We start from the raw sequence: 17,817 nt of genomic DNA, 5'->3' as shown, positions 1-17,817 counted from the left end.
AGAGAGATATACATCTTTTACATTGGTGGGCACAATATAGTTAACGTTTAACAATTACGGCAAATAGAGATGATTTGTGGGCAATGATAACGACAGAGTTTTGATGTTATTGCCGACGAGCCTGTTTTTGAGGGATCTGGAAGTGAAAATTACTCTAACATTCCAAAGACATGTTATCTGAGAGGTAAAGATGAACTTTTTACTGAGGAAGCTATAGGCCTGGGATGTGACTATCCACCATGATCTGCCCAGTTAGGAGTTAATATTCAGACCATCCTGTGTGGTTACTTTCAGTCCCTGGGCTTGTCAGGACTGTGTAGTCCCCTTTTCGTTCACAGCTATAATGATCTCTGCAGGTATAAAAATATGATTTAAATCTATTTATTATTGTCTATATTTTAAACATTGCTACATTTACCAGTTTTAATTTTAAAAGTTAGGTAAGTTGTAATTCTTTAAAATTTGCAGAGACAATAGGACCTTTGAGTTGTTCTCATATTCAAACAGCAATCAGTTTGGGTTTAAAATTCTAGAGTCATAATATTCTTTACACGCCATCTTGCCATCTCTTTACATTTGTTACTCAGAGAAGAAATTGGATTCCTGGTCATTTAAATTCTTCTGGAGAAATTTTTTTTTCTGTTTCTTTTGTGGCAAGAGTGTTTTTACTTAAATTTAAAATTTTTCACTTAGAATCTTTCTAGTCTTAGTCTCACTTTATGAATTGTTTCTTTCATTGTTGAACTTTCTCCCAACCTCTAATTATAATTTCTTTTGGGTATACAGAGGCGCTTTTTTTTTTTTAATTGAGGTATTATTGGTAACCAAGAAAATATTAGTTTCAGGTGTACCACATAATGATTTGATATTTGTATATATTATGAAGTGATCACCACAATAAGTTTATTTAACACCACACAGAATTACAGAATTTTTTTGCTTACGATGAGACCTTTTAAGGTCTACTGTCTTAGCGACTTTCAAATACGCAATATGCTATTGTTAATTATAGTCACAATAATTAGTCTGTACCAAAAGATTTTTAACATACATTTTTATCTCTGTTTATGTTCTACTGTTCCGTGTTATACTTAAGAACATCTCTTATTTGTAGGTTGGATTTAAATGACTTGTCCTCCGATATAGTTCTTAGCTCTTCAGATATATTTTACATTTGGGAGTAGTTCTGAATTGATTTGTTGTTCACAGCATCGCATCTGCCTTTCATTGCTTCTAGTATGGAATCTGCTGGAGGTTTTTCTTCTCTTGTCACTGTCCTGTCCTACATGACCCTGTTTCCTTTTCCTTTTCATCTAAGTCTAATCTGGTTTATGGTGGTCATGTCCTCTCAAATCGTTTCTGGGGTTTGCTGCACCTCTGTGAGTTCCCAGGCCGTGTTTGTGACAGTATGCCAAAGGCGAGCGCAGGGTGTATGCTACCTTGGTGATGAAGAGGGTGTGGGCCTCACACCAGAAAAAGCCAAGCGAAACAGGGTGGGACTGAGTAGGGACAGGATGCAGAAATAACGTGCGTTTAGGTACTGTAAGTTTGAGCACTTTCCACATGGGCCTCATTTAGTCCTCACGGAAAACCTAAAAAGGAGATATCATTATCCTAACATATACTTCTGTGTGCCTGACACTCTTATCTATGCTGAACTGAACTGGATGGGAACAGAGAGTGGGCCACAGGGGAGCAAGGCAGCCCTCTATTCCCCTGATAATATTAACACTTTATCTTTTTTTTTTTTTGTGGTGCCATTGGTTAACAAAATCCAAGAAGTTTCAAGTGTACAATTCAACAATAAAGCATACACATATTGCATTGTTTTATCACTTTATTTCTTTTGACACAAAAGTATTCTTCTCATTAGAATTTTGTGGGGCTTGTTGAAAATGTAATTGTCATGACCCCCGAGAACAGCAAAGTGAGGTTTGGAGAAGTATAGTGGGGAGCGAGCCCTGCCTCTTGATTCTTACGTTGTCTGTCTTTGACGTCTGGAGTCAAGGCATGTGATGGAAGTAGAACAGCAGACTCAGAACCTCCCAGTAGTGGCATCATATCCTGTTGTGCAATTTTTCGGAGCCTCTAGTTAGGATGTTGCTCTGTAGCTGTCCCAGGAGCCACAGTGGTAGTTGGAGTTGGTGTCCATGAAGGATGAGGACGGTTAGGCTCTCGGGGCTGCTCTGGATGTTTTTCATCTCAGGTAAGGCGAGGAGGAGGCGTGAGCAGGTGAGGCTTCTGCTCAGGACCTCGGTGGGTCACACCAGGAGAGAAGTTTCCCTTTTGTTTTAAGTTCCAGGGGGATATGGCTACCCAAGGTAGAGTCAACAAATAGTTAATCCAGGCCATGTTTCTCTACTCAAACCTAACAGAATCAGGGGAACATATGGGTCTGAGAACAAAAAGGGAAAGATGGTAGGGAAACAGGATGTCTGTGCATTTTGGTGTTGCCAGAGACATGCAAATACCCTGGATGGGAAAAACGATAAGGTAAATGTGAACTTGAAATGATCTAAAATAATTTTATTCCATCATGGTGCTTTTGATATTGACAGTTTATTAAATACATAAAATGTAATTCATTCAACAAACATATCCCAGGGTTCTACCATGGGGCATGAAAAACGTTACTGCTAAGGATATAGTAGCGAATAGAGACACCTTCTGCCTGTTTTCACGGAGGGTAAGCTCCCAGGCCTCCGCTGGCTGCCGGAGTTAGAGGGCACTGTTGCTCAGGCTGCTCCAACTCCAGGCTCTTACTTCTGTTACTGCACAGCTCATACCTTCACTAAAAAGGGTAGGGTTTGCGATTTTAGTTGCTCCTCTCCTAATCCTTATGAATAAATGGGAAAAATAACCACAGAAAGGAAAATGTCAACAGTGAGTTAGTTAATAGTATTTGCCTTGCAAAGACACAGGGAGAGGGTGTTTTCTGGAGACCCACCACTTTGAGCAAGGTCACAGATGATTACCTTCTGGAGTTTACACACAAACCTTGCTGGGTGTGCTTGGAGCTGGGGTGGTAATCCAGAGGGGCAGATAGAGTTTGGTTCTCATGGACCAGTGCATTTCCTTGTATTTCATTCACGTTTTTCCAAAGGAGTACTGGAAGAGGATGGAGGGTTGAAAGTTGTGTACTCATGTGAGACAGAATCAGCAACATATATCATATATTTTGTTGTGTGCTGTGGGGGTAGGTTAGCGGTTGACTAAAAGCTCCTTCTAGTTTGTGCATCCCAGGGAGTGCAGTTGTTAGGCACCTATTCACCTTTGTGTTGTGATGAATGTAATCCCAACCAGACAGCTACCTTTGGCCATGAGGGAGCTCAGAGGTTTAGGGCTGATTCTAGAGTCAGACTACCTGGGTTTGAGTCCTAACTCTACCTCTTTCTACTGTGAGACCTTGGGCAAGTCAATTAATAACCTCTGGTTTATTAAATAACTTGTGCCTTGATTTCCTTACTTTCAAAGAGGCAAAATAGCAGTATCAAACTTGGAAGATTATATGAGATAGTATTTTAAACACTTAGCGATAAACGATATTTGTTAACATAGTATTACGTTATAGTAATATGTTATTATTAACATATTAGAAGAATTCCTTTCTTGCAATGGTGGAAGATATAGTGCACAGATAACACTTCAACATTAATTTCTTATTGTCTCCATTCACAGTAGATAGGCTAGTTTGTAAGGAACCCTAGTTTCCTGTAACTCCTACTGTCTAAGTCCGTTCAGGCTCCCATAACATAATACAACAGACCTGATGGCTTATCAACAACAGAAATTTATTTCTTACAGTTCTGGAGGCTGTAATTCCAAGATCAGGGTGCCAGTAAGGTTGTCCTCATATTGTGGAAGGAGGCAAGGGGGCTCTCTGGAGCCTCTATATAGGGATGGTGATCCTGCTGATTTGCAAGAACCATATGCAGTTTAGCTCTTGTAGTTAAAACAAAACAAAACAACACAAAAATTACTCACAGTGAAGACCTGGGTTTGGTACTGGCTTGCAGAGAAAGTTGTATCATCTCCGGGTAGTCGAACAAGAAAAAGAGGGGGTTCCTTTCTCTTTTTTCCCAAAGAGAGGAAAGTTATTTCTCACGGAACTTAACTTTGATTCTTTGCTTACAGAACTCCAAGCTGCACCTGAATTACAAGAGGAACTGTTTCCCCTAAAAGAGGGGCAGACCCTGATGTTGAACTGTCCCTTCTCCAGTCAGCTGTACCCCTACAACCAGAAGGCATGGCAGAGGCTGGCAGCTGGAGGAGAATTTGTGACATTGGTAGAAACAGAGAAAGGCCCAGGGATATACAATGAAGTCCAGGTGGGGAGGTACTACCTAGAGGATATCCCCGAAGATAGCATGCTGCACGTCATAATGAGCGACCTAAAAGTGGAGGACTCGGGATTATATCGGTGTGTGATCTTGCAGCCTCCCAAAGACCCCGTCATCCTGTTCCGTCCTGTCCGCCTGGAGGTGACCAAGAGTGAGTGACTGGGGCTGGAAGGGAGAGGATGGGGAGAGCCAGGCTGGGTGGGGGTCAGAGCCATGTGGTGGCAACAGCAGAACTGTGGCTCAGGATTTCTAGCAGCCCGTCTTTCTCCCGGAGGCTTCTTGTCTCTCATTTGAGAAGCATTTGGTCCAATATTGAGAGGTGGTTTCTGTGTATGGAATTTTTAGTTTGGGGTGTGGTTCTAGCAAGTGGGATAGAGCGAAAGGCGAGTGGTAAACTTGGGATAATTTAGTCTCATTCTTCAGGTCTCCACGTAGAAGTAATTTCCTTGAGAAGCTGTTATGGTTCACTCTCCCCCTCCCAAACGTGCATTATACATGCTTACAAAGCAGTGCTTCTCGGGCCTTACTGTGGGCACAAACCACCTGGGGATCTTATTCTGAATTCAGACTCTGATTAAGGGAGTCTAGGGAGGGACCTAGATTCTGCATTTCTCATCTGCTCACAGGTGGTACTGATGCTGTGGTCCATGGCTCCCTTATTGGGTAGCAAGGCTTCGAAGCTCGTTTTGTGTCTGTCCCCTGTCATTGCAACACTGTGTCACTGAGTAGTAGAGGCCTGTTTACTCCCCCGTCTTGCCTGTACATCTCTGAGCACTTTGCGGGAGGGGCCTGTGCCTTGCTTAGCTTTGTATATCCAGCACATAATGTAGAGACTGGCCCACAGTAGGCCCACAGTAGATGTTGATATTAAGAAAGGCAAAGGAAAGAGAGACAGGTTCAGGTTCTCAGCACCTGGGGAATTCTAAGCCTAAGGAACACAAGGTAACATATACAATACATTAATAAAAGATGCCTTGTGAAGCACTATGCCACAGGTACAGATGAGTGCAAGGCAGAGTGCATGGGAATCAGGGAATTATTCTTGAAGAAGATGGGGGGATATGGATTGGTGAAGAATAGCAGGCAAGTGCATTTCCAATGACATAAACAGAAAATTCCTTCCTCCTTCTCTCTCTTACTCTCGCTTTCTCTCCTTCCCTTTCTTCTTTTTTTTTTCTGTTTTTGACCTAGCATGACCCCACACAATTATTTTTAATCTAGTAAAAGAAACCTTGCTTCATGAATGGCCATGTTCATTTCCCTTCTCAGCTCCATTTACCCTACACCTTCCCATCCATCCATCCATCCATCCATCCATCCATCCATCCATTCATCTATCCTACATATCTTCTTGCAGGTATTTCAAGTACACCTTTCTCAGACAAGCATCCTACTCAGAGTTCCATCCTTCCTCCTATCGCCACTGAGGTCCAGAGCATGCTTCATACCAGCTCCAGGGCTGTGACTCAACTCCTGCCCATGTCCACTGCCAGCTTCTCCTCTCCTGGACTCGGAGTCGACCCCACACAGGGGCCAGATGTCATCAGGTATGGATTCCAGGTCTCTGGGACCTTGATTTGGTAGTCACGATTCCCAGCCCATGTGCTGAAAGGATGTGGGGGAGTGAGGGATGGGGGAGGGTGAAACACAGGAGCAGACTTGAGTTACTTCAGTCTGGCGGAACTTCCCAGGGGAGGAAGGAGGTGGTGCGAGAGTGAGGAGGAGGCTCTTGGTGAGGCTGCCACTCTCCTCAGTTCACCCTCTGTGTTTCCTTGCATGCCAAGGGAGAGAGGAGAGGGAAATTGCATCTTTGCTGAATTGCAATGGACCTCAGCCGAGCCCAGGAGTCTTATGGCATAGTGGCAAAGCACTTTGAGGGACCTTGGATTCTAATATCGGCCAGCTGACTGACTGGCTGTGTGACTTTGGGTGAGTCAGGAACCCTGTTTGGCTTCAGTTTCCTTGTCTATACAGTAGGGAAGCTGGGAAACTGGGGGTGGAAGTGATAATCTAGCCAAACAGTTCTCAGTAGCTCTTGGGTGTTAGGGTTACCCGGAATATTTGCTTCTTCTTTGGCTTGTTTTTAGTATTGCTGCATGTGCCCTACTGCGGGCCAACAGAATCGGAATTTCTGGGGCTGGTCTCAGGAATTTTTATAAGATCTTCAGGAGAATTTTAATGCACAGGCAAAGCTAAGAACCACTAACTTTGCATGCACACCCCTCTTTCCAGAGTATTATCAAACATTGATTTGTCTTAGAATGTGTTTATCACGAAATATTGGGTTAACAGGTAAAGAAATATTCTTCGGTATTCTCACGAATCTAACATCTTTTTTCTCCATATTGCCTTCTAGTCTTTATACATATTTTGACATAGTAGTAATTCTATTTATACAATTTTCATTATTTTTCTGTGCTAAAACTATTTTTCGATATTAGTACATAGTCTTTGTAATTATAATTTCAACGAATTCACACTTTTGTACCAATGGAGAAGTCATAACTTAGATAATAATTTGCCTGTTGTTACACGTCGAGATTGCTTCCATTTTTTCATAGTATTAAGCTGAGATGAACATATTCTTGTAGATGTCTTTTTCTTCTTTTAAATCATGTATTCATATGAAATTCCTTTTCAAGGAATTTAAAATTAATATCACTCTGTATACATATTGCCAAATAGTCTTCCAAAAATTGGAAATGATTTGCAGTGTTATCCATAAGGAATAAGTGAAGCAGTTTCACTGTAGGCCTGCCTATTAGGATTTAGTATTTCTAAAATATTCCTGCCAAAATAGACGTGAACTGGTACCTGCTTCCATTTCTCTATTCCTGCGGCTGATGAGCTCTGGGTAGATAGAAGTGGTACCTTTATTCTCGTATGTTGTTTCACTGGCACCGGCCTAAGTCGATCCTGAATACATCGGAGGTGCTCATTAAATCTTTGTGGACTAAATAAAATAAATGATGTATGAGAGTCAACATTTTTCTTTAGTCATTACTTTTCTTTTCCAGTATGTAAGTGAGTACATAACTTTTGCCCACATTCCTTCTAGAGTCTGTACCTCTTTTACCTATTAGCTTTATCTATTAGTTAATGATGAACTAGTCTCTCAATCAGAGTCCAGTTAGGCAAGCAGATGCCACTGAGCTGTTTGGAAATGAGGTAATTTAATATGGGGAGCTGTTTGCGCAGGTGACCGAAGAGCTGAGTCCCCGGTCTGGGGATGGATGGTGAGACCCCTCAGAGGAAGCCACTTGTCACTCTGTCTTAGGGTGTGTTCCCCAAATGCAGACTGTGGGACGAGTCTTATGTAAAGGTTTTAGGAAGCAATCCTAGATAAAACCATTAGGGAAGTGGGACCAGGTGAGAAGGAAGCCTAGCAAAGGGAGTCATAACCAAGCTGGGTCCCACGAGGGGAACTCTGGCTCAGCTGTGCAGAGGGCCCTGGCGACCCATGGATTACACCCAGAGTTGTCCCTATCAGGAACCGGCAGCTGGAGTATTTATATTCCCACATTCCCAGTGTTTGGTAAGGGTTGGCCCAGGAGCACATGAGTTCCCCGGCACTGCAGGGTTCTGGCAGCCTTCATGCGTCCTCCAGAAGGGTTGCATGGTGGCCCCTGGAGTGGATGCGCGCAAGAGCCCCGTGCATGAAATGTTAGAGGACTGGGAGGGGACATGGCAGGACACTGGCAGGAGAGACTGGGAGGAGGTGGACTTAGCTGAGCCCAGGGCTGAGACCTTCACGAAGCAGAGCTCAAACCCTGAAGGGCCAGAGAGAGACTGGCTGGCCAGCCCTGCCCTACTCCCTCGCCAGGGCCACCAGCAGCTGAACTTGACAAGCCCCCTTCGACATCTAGTTCCCAGTGATAAAGGACAGTTTCATAGGCTGGGGGTAGATTTCAGTGCAAAAGGCCATTTCCTTCCGTTTATTGCCATTATGTCATTTGTTTCTTTGCTAACTTGTACATTCGGTTGTAAGCTTTGTGTAGGTAACTGTATTAATTTAAAAATTACTACTTTACTTTATTTCTTACTTGTGCTTGATTCTACTTCCTGCTGACTTTTCTTTTATTTAAAGTTTTTAATTTAAATCTTTAATTCATTCTTGGGAAGGGAGATATTATGCTATACGATATAAATTGTAGAAAATAGGAATTTTTCTTTATATTATACCACAAGACTATTAACTAAAAATCCTTTCTGACATCCTGGGCTGCTGATTGATTTCTGTAGATATTACATTCTTATACATTCTTATCATGCCGTTTAGCTGTTTTACAATCTATTTTCATATCTACTGAATCTAGACAGGCCAAGTGTCCTCACTCATTTCTACCCCTTTCTTATGCTTTCTACCGATGTTTTCCAGGACATTTAGAATCATTTTTGCTGAAATCTATACAAATTTATGATGGGATTTTGACAAGGATTAGATTTTTTCTTTCAGGTGAAAGATGAGGAAAATGAGGCAAAGGAGATAAAGTGCCTGTCTCAGGAAGCAGATGCTGAGGACAGAGAATTTCCTGGCTCTGGGACCCCCTCTCTGCACTCATCACAATGGAGGAAGAGGAGCTTATTTAGCCTACCTAACCCCCCGCTGCCTCTTCAGGACCTAATTTTCTCCACTAAATATAGGAAATGGGGCAAGCTAAATGTATAGAGCCAGTCATTATGGGGAGTGTTCTGGAATGATGTATGCAGATAAAATAAGGGGTATGAAGACTTATAGAGAGTGCAGCTCACGTATGAAGAACTGTCATTGCCAGCAGTAACATAAAGACTTGTCTCTCCCCAGGATCTCTCTGATCAGCATTGTCGTTTGCGTGGTGTGTGGAATCCTGAGTAAGAGCCTCGTCTTCACCATCCTGTTGGTTGTCACCCAGAGGTCATTTGGACCCTAGGTCTATGAACCCACAAGAATGATCTGTGACCTTCATGTACATCCATCTGGCAGTTGTGACAGAAGAAGACTGTGAAGAGGAAGGAAAGGAGTGAGACGATGACTGAGTTGAATTTGTAACACAGGTTATTTATAAGGCTCAGGAGCCTACCTTCTTGGCCCTGCTAACTACCCTCGTTTCACTAATAAACTTGAGTGTGTGCTTTGTTCCACCAGAAGAGAAGATACAGCCCCTAACATACCTTGAGCCACAATTCCACCAGTAGTTCAGGGTTTGCATTAAATAAAGATATAGTCTAAAGCTTTTCGCTGTCACTGTCTTGAGGGGGTCATGAGGTACAGAGGGTACAGCTACAAAATCTTTCTTGGTCTCTGCCCTGGACCATAGTATTTTGGCCTGACCTGGACAAAGCTCCACTACAGAAGAATTCTGCTCTCCCACCACTGGGAGTTTCTTCTCTCTAGAATCAGACTCTTGGGTTTCTCCCTTTATCTGTTGCCCTTTCCAACACTCCCAGTAAAGGGTGTTGAAAACTACACAATGAGAATACCTGACGCCACAATGAAAATTCCATATTTAGGAAAGAGAAACCAAGTTAATCAGAATGCTGCATCCTGGGGGCATACTGGGAGGGTGAGGTAGGATTCACAGGATAGTACAGATAGAGAATATCATTTGTCTACAGTGTGCCTCATCACTGGATCCTCAGCACAATCCCATGAAGGCAGAGAAGTGTGTGGCTAGAATGATGCCACGTGAGTAGTAAGTCACCACTTACTGGCAGGACCCAAAACTAAAGAGGTCCTTTAATGAAGATTAAGTCCCTCAAAGCCAGGAGTTCTGCCTATCATGTCTTTAAATGCCTCTTTTCCTTTTATCACACATGGGGGAAGGGTAGTGTGGTGACAAGATCTCACCATTTAGGCTTTTGGAGACTCTCTCTTATGTTCGCTCCTAGTTCCCCACTCCGTCTTCATCTTTTCCTCTTGATCTGCTTCTATCTCCCCTTCAGCTCCCATGGTCACCCATGAAATAGGTGTCCAGACCCAACTGTGTCTTGCAAATGCTAACAGATTTAAATCAGGGCTTTTTGATTTCCCACCTCTTTTGTCTCTAAAGGAGAAGGGTCCTCATTAGCCTGAGAAAATAATAGGTCCTTCTATTTCAATTCAGGAATGGCCAAGGCCAATTTCATCCTAAATTCCCCAAGAACAAATACACTTTACCATACACAATCCTATTGTGTTAGAAAAACATATTCCTATAACCAGCATGACTACCCCCAGTCCTGGGATGAAAGGTACCTGAGTGCTAAGGTAGAGTCCCTCTACCCTCCCATTCCGATCCCACTGCAATTATACATATCCTTCCTTATCGACCTGAGAGTAATTACTCTGTCTGAACCCTCCAGGAGGATGGCACTAACCCCAGAGAGATTAGCTCTGATTTCCCAATTTTGAGTCTGTTAGAAGATGCGTGGAGAGAACTCACATGATTTCTAAATGCGTGAGAAACACTTGTTCCAGAAACTGTTCTCAGTGTACCTGTTTTCCTGCCTAAGAGAACTGAGCAGCTCAGAGGCAGTAACTACATGACATTCAGTTTTTGCTCTCTGAGGTTGCTGGTCTGGGACCTGGAGTTTAGCAGTTCCAGTGTGGCCCTTGTTCGTGAGGTTGACAAAAAAAGACCAGGGGCAAGGGAGGTACCATTGTGAAATGCTATCTAGGAGAGGCAGAACCCTTTAGTGTTCTTAAACTGTTGTTCTTAGACCACTCGCTTCAGAGTCTCCTGGGGCATTAGTTTAAAACACAGATTCCAGGGGCCCCTCCAGACTTACTGAATCATAGCAGGTAGTGCTCAGGGGTTCTCAAACTTGTTTGGGAGTTAGAGTTCCAAGGAGTCCTCATGCTCCTTACCAAACACCACAACACAGTCATAGTAGATGTAACCAACTGCTTGAGGTAGTGTGCTTGTATGATTAACTTAGTTATATATTAAGCAGTGTTTAAGTCCAATACATTAAACTTGCCTGAGAAATTATATACAAAATTGGAAGACAAATGGTTGTGCTGGATGCTTTCCCATTTGCACTTGCAGGCCCACTCTTCATCCTTTTCCTTCCTGCTCTTTGCCTGGGAACCTGACCAATGTTGGCTAAGTCAACAGACTCCCTTGCCCACCAGCTTCTCGTTGGGTTTAGCCACCAGGAAGTATGAAAGCAGAGCAAAGGATGGAAAGAGATTGAAGGAAGGGTTTTTACCTCTGGGCTCCCTCTCTGTGGAGTGGCTGCCTTCCTCTACTGGAGGCCTCTTCAAGCTCCTTACCCAATAGCTACTATCTCCAAGTTCGGGAAACTGCTCCATCCCCTTGCACCATTAGGCCCAGAGGTAATAATAACTCACCACTATCCTCCGGATGCTGTGGCATTCCTTACTGGTTTCCCCAATTCTGCCACACTTTTATCAAATGCTTTGCAGTTACCCAGTTTCAGTGAGCCACCTATTTCTTGCTAAGACCTTCAATGACATAATAGTGTTATGTGGTTAATTACACAGACCTTGGAATTAAACAACACCCAGGTTTGAATCCCACCTCTAAAACATCCTTGAAATGTGTCTGACCTCGGGTGAGTTGGTTTCTTTAGCCCTCATCCTAAAGATATTCCTCATTGCCTCATGGGCATAACAACCAATATTGGTCATGATTCTTGATGCCAACAACTGAATCCAATTCTGGCTATCTTTAACAGCAAAGAAATTTAGAAGGATGTCATTAGCTCATAGAGTTGATGAGAAGACTGAAGGACCAGGTTTAGAAAACAGTATAAACCAAGAGAGAATGGAGGGTAGAGTCCACAAATGAGGTTATTGCATGAGGCTGTCAGTGATGAACTTGCCATCGATGTATCCGTCCCTGTACACTCGAAGCCATCAGTCCTAGGCACTGTACCATTCCTGGACTCTCAATGCTTAAACTGCCCCTGTGCAGTCATCTCCAGCTGGCCCTGCATCTTGTATCACACCCTCAGGATCGAGAATTCTGGGAAGACTCACGTATTTGGCCAAGCTTAGGTCAAGTCATATGCCTGTACCATAGATACCAGGGAAAAGGGGCATACTCAATAGAAAGGGAAGTTGAGCTCTGCATCCTAGGGAGACCCATACTTTTGGGCACATCCCTCAAACAGAAAAGGAATTTGGTGCTAGAGACCTAAATGATGACACATATTCATTATACAACCTCCTGAAGCTGATAGAATTAAATACGATAATCTGAGTAAAGCACTTGGCACATAATAGGCCTTCATTCAATGGTAGTTACTACCAGTACCATTATAAGTGTGGTTTTGATGCCTAGACTGGGGACTTAGGGAAGTACATGCCTCGTACCAGCAGAGTACCCTAGGAATGCCTTGGGGCCTTGGGGTCCATCTGACCTCATATAGAGCTTTTAAAGGCATTGTCTATTTGGACCACTTGCCTCAGAAGCAACTGGGCTGCTTGTTAAAATGGAAATCTCAGCAACTGGTCAAGGTGGCCTAGAAGGTAGAGGCTGTGGATGCCTCCTCTCGTGACCACACCACAATTATAGCAAAACTACAAGCAATAATCATGCAAAGTCACCTGAGTTCTGACTGAACATAAGCCCTACAACTAGGGACAAAAATAGAAGTTGTCTTCAACCAGTAGGAGGGATGCAAGATGGGCCAAACCCACAACCATGTGTGGTGATCGAGAATTGGAAGGTTATCTTGGCTGCAGAGCCTCTCCTCAACCTGAGGACCAAGGGGTCCTGGCCCTACACTGGGCTCCCCAGCCCAGGGTTCCAATGCTAGGAAGAGAAGTCTCCATAGTCTCTGTCTATGAAAACTAGCGAGATTATGGCTGAGTGAGATGGGGCGGTGGGGGGGGGGGCGGCTTTGCCGCAAGAGTTATAGGCGTTCTTCTTAAAGGGCCCACACCTGGAGTTACTCACTGACAGACTCACTTGCTCTGAGGCAGCTGCTTGAGGAGCCCCAGGGACATATGGGGGTACACTGGGTTGCCAGCCTTCAGGGCAAGGGCTGGAGGGATGGCTTTCTCCTGGACAGAAGTGCTGGCAGTACCCATTTTTCCTTTGTTGAGCCCTCCTCCATCCCAGTGTGCAAATGCAGGTGCCTCCATATCTGAGTCTCCATCAATTCGGATAACACAGGCTTATAGGTGCCTTGAGAACCCAAGATAGGAACTGAGGCTGGCTGCTACTAGTGGGGGCTTGGAGCTGGTCAGCAAGAGTGTACAGGATATGCTGAGGCCAGATACTGCTTCTTTGGGTTTTGTGAGTCTTTAAGAGATTTTAGGAAAGTATGTAGCAAGAGCCAAGACAGGCCACTCGTATGGAATTAACCACTGGAAGCAGCTTGGGTGAGCTCAAAAGTTGGAAGAGATGGAGTCTCAGGGAATCACCTGGGTGGAGCAACCTGTGTTATAAGGATGCTCAATGAGAACTTGAACAAAGAGACAGAAAACATAAAAATTAATATAGAACATATAAAAAGGAAGTAGTTGGAAATGAACGACATGATATATGAGATGAAGAGTACAGTAGAAGGAATCAACAAATTGGGTGAAATGGAGAATTGAAATAGTGATTTAGAGAATGGAGTAACCAAGGACACCCAATCAGAACAGCAACAAGTAAAAAGAATCCAAAAAATGAAGATAGTTTAAGAGGCCTCTGGGACAACATCAAGCATAATAACATTTGCATCATAGGAATATCAGAAGTTAGATGAGAGAGAGCAAGAAATTGAAAACCTATTTGAAGAAATAATGACAGAAAATTTCCTGAACCTGGTGAAAGAAATAAATGTATAAACCCAGGAATTTCAGAGAGTCCTAGACAAGATGAATTCAAGAGGCCCGCATCAAGATACATCATAATTAAAATGCCAAAGTTTAAATACAAAGAGGGAATCTTAAAAGCAGCAAGAGAAAAGCAATTAGTTACCTACAAGGGAGCTCCCATAAGATTGTCAGCTGATTTCTCGACAGAAACTTTGCAGGCCGGAAGGGCTTGGCACAAAATATTCAAAGTGATGAAAAGCAAGGACCTACAACCAAGATTACTCTACCAAGGAAAGCTATCATTTAGAATCAAAGGACAGATAAAGAGTTTCCCAGACAAGAAAAAGCTAAAGGAGTTCATTACCACCAGCCAGTACTATGGGAAATGTTGGAGGGACTTCTTTAAGAAGAAGAAAAATATGCTCCAATCAAAAGATAGGATGGCTGAATGGATAAGAAAACAAGACTCTACAAGAGACTTATTTCAGATTAAAAGACACACACAAATTGAAAATAAAGGGACGGAAAAAGATATTTCATGATGGACCTAGAGAGTATTATACTGACTATAGTAAGTCAGAGAAAGACAAATGCCATATATGGAATCAAAGGAACAAAACAAACAAACAAACAAACAAAAAGAAACAAACTCATCGATACAGAAAACACTTTGAGAGTTACCAGATGGGAGGGGGTTTGGGGAGGTGGGTGAAAAACGGAGAAGGGATTAGGAAGTACGAATTGGTAGTTACAAAATAGTCATGGAGGTATAAAGTATAGCATAAGGAATATAGTCAATAATATTGTAATAACTATGTATGGTGTCAGACGGGTACTAGATTTATTGAGGTGATTACTCTGTGTATGATATAGATTTCTAATCACTATATTGTGCATCTGGAATGAATATAATATTGCATGCCAACTAAAATTGAAAAATAAAACATATTATTAAAAAAATGCAAATCTCTGAGTCCTCCTCAGACTTACCAAACCAGAGTCTCTGGAGATGGAACCAGGCATGTGCCAAGCTTCTCTATTGATTCAGCCACATGACTATTCTTAAGAATCATGGTGCAGAGTAAGAATAAAGAAGACATGTCAATAGGAAGGTTTGAACCGGACCTTGAAGGGCAAACCAAATGTGAACGTACAGTGTCATTCCAGACAGGGAGAATGACAGGAGGGGTTATGGGATGTAGTGGTAAGAGTCCAGTGATGAGTATATCTTGAGGAAATGAGTGGAGTAGAGGTGAGACATCAGATGGGTGGGTCTAGATTTGCTATGGTGGAGAATGGAGAATTATTGAGTGTTGCCCAATAGGGTGATAACGTAATGAAAGCAGGAAGGAAGATGTCACAAGGGAAGTGATCACTCTTTTTGCTCTTCTGCATTTTCCTGAGCTGTCTCCTCTCGTTGGATTTCCCTCAGTGTTTCTCAATTGCAAAGTAACAGCTAAGCTTCTTAGGGAAGATGGAAAACATCCATGTGAGGCAACATCCTGCAGTGGCTGCTAGAGCCCCTGAGAATGGCCAGCACACAGTAGATCCAGGGAGTGGATTGAATGGAGAGGATGGGGCTCGGGGGTCGGGGGGACGAGGAGTGGTGGTGGTGGAAATGGCTGCTGCTGCCGCTGCTGCTCTAGGCCTCGGGTAAGGAGAGGCAGAGAGAAGGAGGTAAATGCCGAGGGGAGGTACTTACTAAAAGGGACTTTTCTCTTCTTTATGGGGAACCGAAATGGGATCAGGAAGGTAATAAATGCAAACTGTGCTGGTTGACCCTAATCCAGCAGGGATTGGGTGATAAAACAGCACAGGGGGTTTCCTCTAGTGCACCTGAAAGTTGAGAAAATTATATGTGCGATTGACCTCTCCCCATGTGCCCTTTCCTATGATTGTGCTGATATAGTGTGAAGGTGAGCAGCAGTGAGAGCCTCGTCAGGTTGTAGAGGCTGAGCTCCTCAGCCACAGGCCAGAGCCCCATCTGCCATGAGGGTTGCTGTGGAGAGAGGGCACAGAGTAATGGGAAAGCTCTCCACCCCAAATCGGCGCACTTGGTCTTCTACTCTCTCGCTTGGCAAGTTTGGGGAAGTCATAGCTCCTCTCTGGGCTTCAGTTTTCTTACTTGGTAAGGCAAGAAAGTTGGTCTAGGTCATCTCAAAAATCTTCTTACTCTGGCAGAGAATCTGCTAGAGGAACTGGATAACCGAACGACTATGTGCCAAGTATTGCCGCTGTTTCTACTGCACAAGGGAAAAAGGCTCCAACAGGCTATGTTACTCACTACATTTTTCAGCTGACGCATGGTGCAGCTGGGCTCCTACAGAGATCTGTCTGATTTGATTGTCTTTGATGAATACTGGAAATGGGCCCAGCGTAGCCAGTAAAAGCTGTACCCTTTTCCAAAGGATTTAAAACGTAGTAGATGAGGAATAGACTGAGAAACAAAAGGCCTTTCGCTGACCTTGAATTGGTTCTCTCTGGTGGGAGTTTGGCCAATTCTCCCTCTCCTTTCTTAGAAAGCCTGTCTACTCACAGTGGAGATGGAGCTAGAAAGGTGGAGCCTAACACTTCTGTCTCAAGCTTCTCAATGCGCCTTCTCCTTTTGAGCTGGAGAGGCCTCCACCACACAGGACACTGCTCATCTGCTTCCTGCTAACTCGAATATGTGAATATCAGGCGAGGGTTGTGCTGAAGTGCAACTTCATGGTAGAGTCTGGAAATAAAGAGTTGACTAAGCAAAATGGCAATGCTGTAGGTGGGTCTGGAGGAAAACTGTTGAACCTACGTGCTAGAAAAAAAATCCCCCAGTTCTTTAAGAACATCCAGTGATAGCCGGTAATTAACAGACTGTTTACAAATGGTTTTATACAGTCAGTTAAGCAGTTTCATTGCCCTCTACTCAGGGACATTTTTACTAATTTGGTCTTAGTACTGGTTTGCGTGGAAATACTAAACTGTTACTCTTTACAAAGGTAAGTGGGGCTGTTGCAGGATAACAGGAGGTGCACTGGCCTGCATTCCTACTCCCTCTCTACCCTGAACCTACTCAGTAACCTTGAGCAGGTCCCTCACCCTCATCTAGGCTTTCTCCATGGTGACATTTAATGGCTCCAATTCTCTGGATTTCTCTGTATTTATTCAGTTCAGAGAAACAAAGGCCTTATATTTTAACTTTGCCAAAGTTTCTCCAGTAGACAGCTCGGGCCCCACCAGCTCTGAATCCATCATTCAGTAGCTGCCTGGTTCTGTAATTCAGACAGTAAAGACAACAAGAGAAATAATTTAGAATGACTGAGCCCATGCTGTTGAATGACAGTGATATCAAGGTCAACACAAAATATATGTAAACATAATTATTTTCATCAAACCACATATAACAGGCAGTAGAGTTCTGATAGCAGCTTTATGCTCATTTCTCCAATAATTGGAGAAAACTTTAGGCTAACGTGGCTCAGGAAACTGAGTCTAGTACATACTGTTCCTGCTCAAAGGACTTATTGGTCTTCCAGGGTAAACAAGAATATAATCCTCGGAAAAGGACATCCGAGTAAATACTATGGTTGCAGGGAGAGGAAAAGGCACCCAGGGGCTGTTTTCTAGTTAGAGTAAAATGAATGAATGAAGACTTCTTCCTGGAGTGGTGTTGGGCCTGCTCAGAAATGTGTGTGCTTTCCTTCAGTAGATTGTGGGGAATCCTTCTCTGTTAATTCTTTACTTTTCCAGCTGGGGGACAGCCTG

At 43.3% G+C, this 17,817-nt stretch overlaps 1 protein-coding gene across 1 annotated transcript; it reads left to right on the top strand.

Moving 5' to 3' along the window:
- Positions 1 to 2,080: 2,080 nt before the first annotated feature.
- On the top strand, positions 2,081 to 9,550 carry LOC118600318 (triggering receptor expressed on myeloid cells 1-like). Its single transcript, XM_016122957.2, has 4 exons — positions 2,081 to 2,206; positions 4,135 to 4,491; positions 5,698 to 5,887; positions 9,145 to 9,550. Exons 1-4 carry the CDS (start codon positions 2,158 to 2,160, stop codon positions 9,248 to 9,250), a joined length of 702 nt encoding a protein of 233 aa, XP_015978443.2. The 5' UTR covers positions 2,081 to 2,157; the 3' UTR covers positions 9,251 to 9,550.
- Positions 9,551 to 17,817: the final 8,267 nt, after the last annotated feature.

Source organism: Rousettus aegyptiacus, unplaced genomic scaffold, assembly GCF_014176215.1.
Source record: "Rousettus aegyptiacus isolate mRouAeg1 unplaced genomic scaffold, mRouAeg1.p scaffold_m13_p_1, whole genome shotgun sequence".
In the NCBI taxonomy this organism is placed as follows: domain Eukaryota; kingdom Metazoa; phylum Chordata; class Mammalia; order Chiroptera; family Pteropodidae; genus Rousettus; species Rousettus aegyptiacus.
Note: the sequence above shows the minus strand (reverse complement) of the source record. Positions and strands in the feature narration are given on the sequence as shown.